General features: G+C 51.8%; 1 protein-coding gene across 2 annotated transcripts in view; it reads left to right on the top strand.

Moving 5' to 3' along the window:
- The first annotated feature begins 622 nt into the window (after positions 1-622).
- LOC139765812 (uncharacterized) overlaps positions 623-10123 on the top strand; it is a 794527-nt gene continuing 785026 nt past the window's right edge. For both annotated transcript variants that reach the window (XM_071693606.1, XM_071693607.1), the window contains exon 1: positions 623-1108. In XM_071693606.1, the coding sequence (XP_071549707.1) occupies positions 1037-1108 (72 nt within the window). In that variant the 5' untranslated portion in view covers positions 623-1036. The remainder of the gene's footprint in view (positions 1109-10123) is intronic.

Raw genomic sequence — 10123 nt, 5'->3', positions numbered from 1 at the left:
TGTGGTACACGGGTACTTTCCACAACACTACCACACCTCTCTCTCTTGCCCTAGCATTTCTGCCGACCCTCCTCACACCACACCAGGTGTCCTCAGGCATCTCATTTACAGCATGTCCACACTCTAACGTATTCTCATATTTCGGGTCCCACGCCTCGCGTCCATACGACACTGCCGGAACGGCGAAACCCATCAAACTACATATGCCTCCACGTTCGAGCCATATTTCCTGACGTAAGATATATTAGTAATTCAATGCGTGAGTCGATAACGACCTTAGTGCACTTCCATGAGGTGATTACTGCCTCGTACATCAGTTTGATATGAAATTTCGGTAATTACAATGATACGATGCGAATGTACGCAGGCCTATGTTCAATACAGGGAGTTGAGTTCACTTAGTGTTGACTACAAGGCGAGGAACTAGTTAATTGTACGGGGAAACGAGCAGATAATGACCGTTTAGGTGGTTCGCTTGCCTCAATAGTCGAAAACGCCGTTCGAACGCGTTGATACTCAGAGGTAGAAGGTGATTGGCTGATGCGTACTGTGGGTAAACACGTGATTGGTCGAGGATCCACATATAATTTGCCACAGGGTGGTGAGAGAGGGGGAAGAAAAGTGATGCGATCAGATCACGCCAGTAAATTTTAGCGGCAAGTTATCCGCACGTTGTGTTGGATCCATTACCCTCCTCGACGCTGGTCTCTTGCGTTCGGAGGCGAAGGCGCTCGACACGCTAGCGAGCGGCGATACATGGGTGAACGGATGCACCGGTGTGTGTGTGTGTGTGTGTACCTCGTTACGTCGCGATATTCAAAATCCACCTCCGGTAACTCGCAGCCCAGCGTTGCAGTATATACTGTGAGGACAGATGCTCGGGTGAGGGTGGAGGGACAAAGTGTGTGTGTCTCGTGTGATTGCTGGCATAAGACGTCTGCGGGTCTCGCCGTTCACCTGTGTTTGCGTGTGTCGTGTGTAGCAGCGTCAGGCAGGAGTGTGGTGTCTCGCACAGCACCAGGATAAGTGAAGAGCCATGGAGAGGACACCGAAGAAGCAGCTGGGAGCTCGTGTCTACTTCCACAGGACGGCCGTCTTTGTGTTGGAAGTAAGTGAGGCTCGGTAACACGTATTCTTTAGTAGGTTTCACAAGACTCCGGGCAGACGTACGCAAGTGTCAGTTGAGTTTGCCCGTAAGGTCCTGACTAGACCGAGTTTGACCCACCGGTTCTGTAGGATAGATAATGCTTCAACTGTGTGTTTTCAAACGCGTGTCTGCGTGAATTGAATTAACCGTTTTTTACGCATTTTATTTACAAGTGAACTTGTGGTTCATATACGTCATTGTGTATGTTTATAAATAGCGCTTGGTTATTGGTTTTGCGGGGAATTAACCTGTTAGGTAATTGTTATGAATCCCCCAAGCCGCTCCATCGTTTCATGTACGCGTTGCCTGGCTCTCCCCTCCACACGTATTTCTATGAACTGAAATTAACTTCCAGAGTACCGTTGATAAACTGGGTATGGGGTATGGGAATAGGGTATATGTGGGTGCTGAATGCTTTCACTGGATGTACTTGCATTCCAAGTCTGAGATACGGAAGTATGATACGGTTTGTGTAAATGAAGACATTGCCAAAACTTTCCTACATCTGCATTTTATATATATATATATATATATATATATATATATATATATATATATATATATATATATATATATAGATGGACAGACAAATGTGTATACACCACGGGTCTGCTCCGAACCCTGGGTGGGACGCCTGGCTGTCTCTGCCACAAGTAGGTTAAAAGACTCACACTAGACTTGTAGTGTTTTTACGTGTGACCCAACCTTGTCTCGGTGCGGGTAGTATGGACTTCAGAAATTCAGCAGCCGCCTTACCAAATGTCATCTCATGTAAGGCATTCACCTCCAATCGTCTCCACACCAAACCATTCTCCATAACTCTCTCGCTTCTCATGCCACCGCGACCCGAGCGCCGTACATCTGCCACCCTGCCATCGAACACATTCAACAGTCCTTGGAAATACTTTCTCCATCAACCCCTCACTCCGTAGCTTCCTCTCTCCTCATCTTACCATTTCCTCATTTGGTCTCATGTTTTTCACACGCTATTTATCTCCTTCCAAAACATCTTATCCTCCCTAAGATGTACTGATACTCGCTAACCCCATCTCTCGTTTGCCCTCTTTTTTGAACCCCTGCACCATCCTCCTGCCACTTTCTCTTGTACGTCTCGCAATTATATACACTCCTCCATGTAAGCACCGCCCAAATGCCTCTCTTCTCTTTCACCTTCCGCATGCCACACACATCTCTCGCACATGCCATCATTGCTTCCCTAAATACCTCCCATCATCACCCACTCCCCTTGCTTCGTTTTCTCTCATCTTTCGCCATTCTACACTGTCTCCCCTGGTATTTCTTCGTACAAGGCTTTTTACCAAGCTCACTTACTCTCGCCGCTCTCTTCTCGCCGACATTGTTTCTTCTTTTCCTAAAACCTCTACACATCTTCACTCTCGCCTCCACCAGGTACCCCTCTCAGCACATTCACATCCAAAAGCCTCTCTTTTACACTCCTGTCAATTGTTATCCAGTAATGCCTGGTGACCAGCTCTTACACGTATACGTATACTTAGAGTATGTTCCTCTTTTTTTAAAACGGGTATTCCTAATCGCCAGTCCATTTTCAGCACAAAACTCCTCAATTTCTTCGCCATTTTCATTCACATTACTGAATACTCCATGCTCCCCACACTTTCAATCATACCCTCAGCTCACACATCACTCGCCTTCGCATTTCAATCACTTATCACTAATATCCGGTCTCTCTCCTCACAATGCTGACACACTGGCTACTGATCCTAAAACACTTCTCTCATCATTCTCCCTCCATTCTCTTTCCTTTTTCACCGACATCAGTTTAGTGTTCGATCTGTGCATTATTTCACACGCCCCCACAACTCCTGCAGTAGTGCTACCCCTTCCTCAACTTTTGCCCTCACACCAGCCCCTGACTTGTATACGAGTCTGTGGTATAGTAGTTGGCTTTGCTGATCATGAATCGCCAGAGACCCACCCATGGTTGGACGTTGCAGTTGGCCAACACCCAACTCAGGTGCTTGTCCTCTTCTCTGGGCGGGTTGATAAATGAGCTCCTGGTTTAAGCTTGTGTGTGTGTAAACACACACAGGAGTAAAGAAATGGTACAAACGGGGTTGACGGGGCAACACAAGTGTAAAACTTTCCCCGTATCACACAAATAGTAATCACACACACACACACACACACACACACACACACACACACAGACACATACTCACACTCACTGTTATATGAATGTGGGCTGGATGTATTTCACGGGTCACTCCGCACCTGTTCTGGGTCAGCTGTCATCGGTTACACCAGATGTGTTATGGGTCACGCCACACCTGTCCTGAGTGGGTCTCGTGTCGTGGAGTCGCATCACACTCGCGTGCCTTGTGTCATACCACACCTGTCCTGGGTCTCATGTAGTGGAGTCACATCACACACACGTGCCCTGGGTCACGTCACACCTGTCCTAGGGTCTCGTGTCGTGGGGTCACACACCACACACACGTGCCCTAGGTCACGTCACACCTGTCCTGGGTCTCGTGTCGTGGGGTCATGCCACACACACGTGCTAGGGTCGCGCCACACCTGTCCTGGGTCACATGCTATCTGGGTGTGGGCAGGCCAAACGTGTGATGGGGTGGACGACTCCTGGGCGCAGGTGTGGTTAAGGAGGATTGGGTCGGGTCAGCAGTATATGTGTGGTGTTGAGGCTGGTGGAGCGGGACTGGTCGCCCGACCCCGGCAGTGTGTGGTGGTGGTGGTGTGTGTGTGTGTGAGTGTGTGTGTAGCGCCCAGTGCCGTGCCTGGCTCACTAGTGCCAGTCTTCGCCGGGCTGCCACACGAAGCACCCCCTGCACGCGGCCCTCTCCTTGCGCTGTGTGACACACCTACTGGTCCCTCGAGAGCAGGAGACACATCGCACGACACACGACACACAAAATGACACACTGCTTCCATCAAGGAGATGATTGATGGTTGTTAATCAACTTGTCTTGGTCTGATGGCGAGACAGTGTCTCGCTGTCTCGTTAGGGTTACGAGACGAGAGACGTCATCTTCGTCAGATGGTGTGTGTGTGTGTACATGTCTCGTCTCCCTGGCTACAGTAGTAAGGCGCCTCTGAACTGGCGATGAACTCCAAAATCAGATTTTAGTTTTGTAAGTGAAATTAATTTCATCAATTATTTGAAAAAAGTTTTTAGACTGGTACTGATAGGAATCCATTTAGTGTCGAGGATAAAAACAAGACGGTGAGATGTATCATTACTGATAGAGGGAAGTTTCTTCGTGACAAAGCCGTGGTGAAGACTGCGGGACAGTGAGGCGTGTGGTGGAGAGGAACCCGGGACGCGACAGTGACATCATCACGTGCCCTGCTTCACGCCAGTGCGGGCCGACGGACGCTACAGCTCGTGCGTGCACAGGGTTGGCACCGCCTGATGTGAACGAAGACATCGAGAACTTCACCGATTCCGGAGCCAAGCGTCTGACTCGGGGAGTGTAGCGCCTGGCGAGTTGTGGACTGTGGTTGGCCAGACCTGGGCGAAGGTAGTGGGGGAACACAGCAGCCAACCCAGGCAGCGATCATCCCAGACGGCGACTACCCCCCAGAGAAGCAGCGGTGACCTCAGAGGGTGTGTCCACCTGCAGCAGCGGGATACCTCGGTGACCGTGGTGGCTGCAGACTTCCTCCACACAGTCCACTGCATCGAGGCTGGTTTGTGTCCAGATAGATTTCTTGTAGTTTCCCCTCTTACTCTAGACTCTATCAGAGGAAGTTCCTCATATCAAACATCAAATCATTTCCGTAAGACAATTTTCTGCATCCTAATTGAGAAGGGGAAAAAAAAAAGGCTGGGCGTATAATGGGTTAAGTGTCCACCATACCATCTTGACGTCCAGTTTCATCATCTGTCAGAGAGAACAAGTCTTTGGTCTTGTGTGGCTGAACGCCTTCTGTATACGACGGGAATCCTAGCAGTGTGAAATCAGGGCAGAGGGATGGGCTGGAGGTGGGACGGGAAGGATAGTAAGACTTGGGGGGAGGGGGGGATAGGTCTCAGCCCTCACTAGGGCAGAATAGAGGGAGAGGCAGGGAAGCAGGACGTGGGTCGGCCTCCTCACCTGTTGGACCAGTCTACAGGTGTCGGCCCTCAGTACTGTAGAACAGGACCCAGGGACAGGCAGGGCCTCACCTGCCTGTCGCACCAGTCTACAGGTGGCGGCCATGGCTCATCCCCCGCCCCACGCCGCGGGGGAGTAGATCCCACACGGGAGGACCCTCCTCGCGGGGAGCCCTTCTTCCGGGACGAGAAGCAAGCCGTAGATGAATCATAAAAGTTCTATAAATGGTCGAGACACACGGGGGATTCACTCGTGCTCCAGGTTTCATATTCATGACAGATCGCACGTTCACTGGTGATACATCCATCGCATCGACATAATTCAGGCGCGGCAGATAACAGCCACACTGGAACTGATAATACCAGGAAAATTGTTGTTGCGCCAGCCACATATCGGCGTCTCTGCTTGTGTATGCACGAGGCAGTTGCCGGAGTCTCCTGGCCTGCACATTAACGAGCGTTTCTGCGTACTGGGGGGAAGTCCTCGAGACGGGGCGTTTAAAGTTTCCTCCTCCGAGACGGTAAAGTCCCTGTAGATCTAGACGGACGGATTGACCCTCTGTCGCCACGGTCATTGCCTGATGTGACTTTGCCGAGCGAGCGCCTCTTGCCTCAGTCGATCTGGGGAAGTTTTTTGTGTCCATACATGTGAACATGATTCTATTTCTTTCCTTTGTGTGCTTACACATGACAGCTAGAGACCGAGTGTGAACAAATGTGGCCTTTGTTGTCTTTTCCTAGCACTACCTCGCGCGCGGGGAGGGGGGAGGGGTGCTGTTTCATGTGTGGCTGGGTGGCGGCGGAAATGGATGAAGGCAGCAAGTATGAATATGTACATGTGTATATATGTCTGTGTATGTATATGTATGTATACGTTGAAATGCATAGGTATGTATATGTGCGTGCGTGGGTGTGTGTGTATGTGCATGTGGGTGGGTTGGGCCATTCTTTCGTCTTTCCTTGCGCTACCTCGCTTACGCGAGAGACAGCGATTAAGTATAATGAATAATATATATATATATATATATATATATATATATATATATACACAGGATACATGGAATAGATGATGGTTTACCTATGAGCGTAGACGAATCGAATTGGTGGTGCCTGGTGGCTCAACGGTTCTCGTACGTACGACCTGCCATGCGCAGGTAGAACTCTCTTCGAATCCTCGACGCTTGGACTGACACCGGGTGAAGAAGTCTTACCCTGGGCGGAGGAGGAGATTACCAACCTTAGTAATGAGCGGAAAAGAGTCCAATGTTGCATTAATCCCCGTCCCTCCCGACACATCCCCCAGGCAACCCTCTCCAGTAACCCCCACGTACAACCCCCCCTCTCCACCCCACCCGAGTCATTGCCTCGCGTCTGACGTACTACTGTAACGTACGCACAGCCCCGAGGTCACGGATTCCTCATTTGAAGGCGCACGCGCGAGAGGCGCACACACACAGACGTATCCTTGACGAGGACGTGTTACTATAGCTCATGCGTGCGCGCGCACGAGATACGGGAAAGACTGTGGAAGCAGCAGGTCATCGTATGGATATATAGGGTCTGTAAAAAATGAAGGAATCTCTCATAGTGTGTGTGTGTGTGTGTGTGTGGAGAGAGAGAGAGAGAGAGAGAGAGAGAGAGAGAGAGAGAGAGAGAGAGAGAGAGAGAGAGAGAGAGAGAGAGAATCGTGGGTCAAGTCTGTGGTTGGCCTTGTCGTGGCCCCAGGGGGGGAGGGGGTGGGTGGGGGGGGGGTGCGTTAATGCCTCCGCTCTCTTGTTTACCATCATCGGAAATGGTCCTTGATAACCAGTGTGGCGTCCCCCCCAACACACACACACACACACACACACACACACACACACACACACACACGTTATATAAAGAAAAAAAAGACGTGCCGACCAAGCAGCTTGAGGCTACTTTATCACATGCCCAGCCCCACGGCCGTACGACCTCCCGGGTCTTAAGGGCGGTCGTGCATAGGGATGTCGCGCCAGCGTCGCCCCTCGGGAGCAGGATACCCAGGCGGTGGTATGGCCGTGTGTTGACGCCGGGCTCCTACGGACATCAGGGAGGCCGGGTGGCTATAGACAGCTTGGCCTCAGTGTGTGTTCGTGCCGCTAGGCGGCGGTGTAGTGTGGCGGTACTTGTGGTTATAAGGTGTCGCTGGCCTACGTCTACACCCGCAGTGTTGATAAGTGATCGGGGGAATATCCGTGATGAGTTTTGTGATGGAAAGATAACGATCACAAAGTGCAAGTGATTTTCAGGATGAAGTGTGTGGGATGGTGAAGCTTTGCTTTGCTTTGTGATACAAGACCTCCAGACTGGTTTGGTGGGGACGGGACACGGGTTGAGTACGTTGTTTCCCCACTCTGCACCACCCTTCCTCCCGTGTCTACTCGCTCGGTGGCTACACGTAGGTCTACTTGTACATGTACGCCCACTCAGAAAGTGTTTTTTTTTTTTGTTTCAAATTACGTGTTTACCTACTTTTCCTGTTCTACTGGAACGACTGTGCGAGACAGAGCTTGGGAGTAACTTCTTTCCTACTTACACCCTGACTCTTATGTCTACTCGCGTGGCTACCCATATGTCTACTTACATGACTATCTATTAAAGTGCTTGTTTCGTCTACTCACATCCCTCCCCACCCTTCCCATCAGCAAGAACTATTCTTATATTTACTCACGTCTTCTCACAATTTCTCCTCGCACTGCCTCAGAACCTCTCTCAAACAGACGGGCACACACGCGTCAGTCAACAGAGGTGTTCACTCACACGCGGGTGTCTGTTAACAGGGCTGTACACGAGCCCAGATGTGTTTGGCAACAGGAATATACACGTCTGTTGGTCCCCAGGTGATCCCTCGTGATGGTCTGCATCAAATTGTCGTTGATCTGTGGTCAATTGGTCAGGGGGGCTGGGGGGTGGAAGGGGGCGAGGATCATTGTTACCTCCCCCTCCCACTCCAGCCCTTAGGGATGCAGGGGTCAGTTAGGGATGCCGTGTGTCAGCCCTGAGGGAAGTGGGGACCCCTCAGGGACGTTTAGGGATGGCTTGAGTGACGTCACCATTACGTTCCCCTCCGTTACACCGTCACAAAACGAGGACGGTGAAAGACAGTCTCCTGTATTACCCGTCAGTGTACTGTAAGGTATGAGGGTCTCTTGTGAGTGGTGGAGGGCTGTTGTGAGTATGAGGGCCTCTTGTGAGTGGTGGAGGGCTGTTGTGAGTATGAGGGCCTCTTGTGAGTGGTGGAGGGCTGTTGTGAGTAGGAGCACTTGCTGTGAGGTACGAGAAAGTGTTGTGAAGGGTTGTTTTGGGTATGAGGGGCATTTGTGAGGTGTGAAGGGGGGTTTTCGTAAGGTATAAGAGGTTGAGGTGAGGGAATATTGAGGTATCAAGGATTTTTGTGAGGTGTGAGCGGCTGTTGTGAGGTGTGAGCGGCTGTTGTGAGGTGTGAGCGGCTGTTGTGAGGTGTGAGCGGCTGTTGTGAGGTGCGAGCGGCTGTTGTGAGGTGCGAGCGGCTGTTGTGAGGTGCGAGCGGCTGTTGTGAGGTGCGAGCGGCTGTTGTGAGGTGCGAGCGGCTGTTGTGAGGTGCGAGCGGCTGTTGTGAGGTGCGAGCGGCTGTTGTGAGGTGCGAGCGGCTGTTGTGAGGTGCGAGCGGCTGTTGTGAGGTGTGAGCGGCTGTTGTGAGGTGCGAGCGGCTGTTGTGAGGTGTGAGCGGCTGTTGTGAGGTGCGAGCGGCTGTTGTGAGGTGCGAGCGGCTGTTGTGAGGTGCGAGCGGCTGTTGTGAGGTGCGAGCGGCTGTTGTGAGGTGCGAGCGGCTGTTGTGAGGTGCGAGCGGCTGTTGTGAGGTGTGAGCGGCTGTTGTGAGGTGTGAGCGGCTGTTGTGAGGTGCGAGCGGCTGTTGTGAGGTGTGAGCGGCTGTTGTGAGGTGTGAGGTACTGTTGTGAATGTTAGGCTGTTTTTTTCCTGTATGTAGGACTGTTGAGGTTCGTGCTTCCGTTTTGAAGTATGAGGACTTTGTTGTGAGGCGAAGGGGGTGGGGGTTAGGGGTGAGATGGGAAGATATGCTGTGGCGTGAGGAGTTGAGATATGTCTACAGGTGATGTAAACTCGTAAAGCCCAATGTTTGGTAAACCATTCCGATGGAAAGTCCGGAGTTTGGTAAACCACTCCGGGGTAGAGTCGCTGTGAGTAACGTGTGATGGTGATCTGGGAAGTATGTGGACTTGGCTTGGTGAAGTAGCGTGTGTGTCAAGTAGACTCCACACACCTCGTAGACATGTAGTCAAGTCTGTACATGAATTGGCCCTAACGAAGTGTCTTGGTCCACGTTCGAACACCCACCGCTCCCTGTGATTAAGTCCGGAGTGGTTAGGAGTCCGTGACGGGTGGTCCGGAGTGGTTAGGAGTCCGTGACGGGTGGTCCGGAGTGGTTAGGAGTCCGTGACGGGTGGTCCGGAGTGGTTAGGAGTCCTTGACGGGTGGTCCGGTGTGGTAAGACTCCATGACCAGTGTGGTCCGGACGCTTGCCACTAGACGGAGGGGAAGCCCTTGGTTGGTTATGTATGGCGGGCGGAGGGGAAAGTCCGGAGCCCAGCACTGGGCTGGGGGTAGTCCCCTGACCGGCTGGCTGACCGCTGGATGTCTCTGGTAGCGGCGGCAGGAGGAGGAGGAGGAGACGGCTGGCGTCTGCGGATCTCACTCACCCGTAACTGGTAGCGGAGCCTAGTCGCTCGATAAGGAGCCTAGTCCCGCTCTGCAGCTGGTAGAGAAGGAAGCCTGATTAAAGTGGTTGGAAACGGTGGTCAGGCGTCCGTGAAGACTGGTGGTGCAGACTAGTTCCAGTCTATAACTGGTGACGTAGTCTG

This window comes from Panulirus ornatus, chromosome 56, assembly GCF_036320965.1.
Source record: "Panulirus ornatus isolate Po-2019 chromosome 56, ASM3632096v1, whole genome shotgun sequence".
In the NCBI taxonomy this organism is placed as follows: Eukaryota; Metazoa; Arthropoda; class Malacostraca; order Decapoda; family Palinuridae; genus Panulirus; species Panulirus ornatus.
This window is presented reverse-complemented; position numbering and strand designations above follow the sequence as displayed.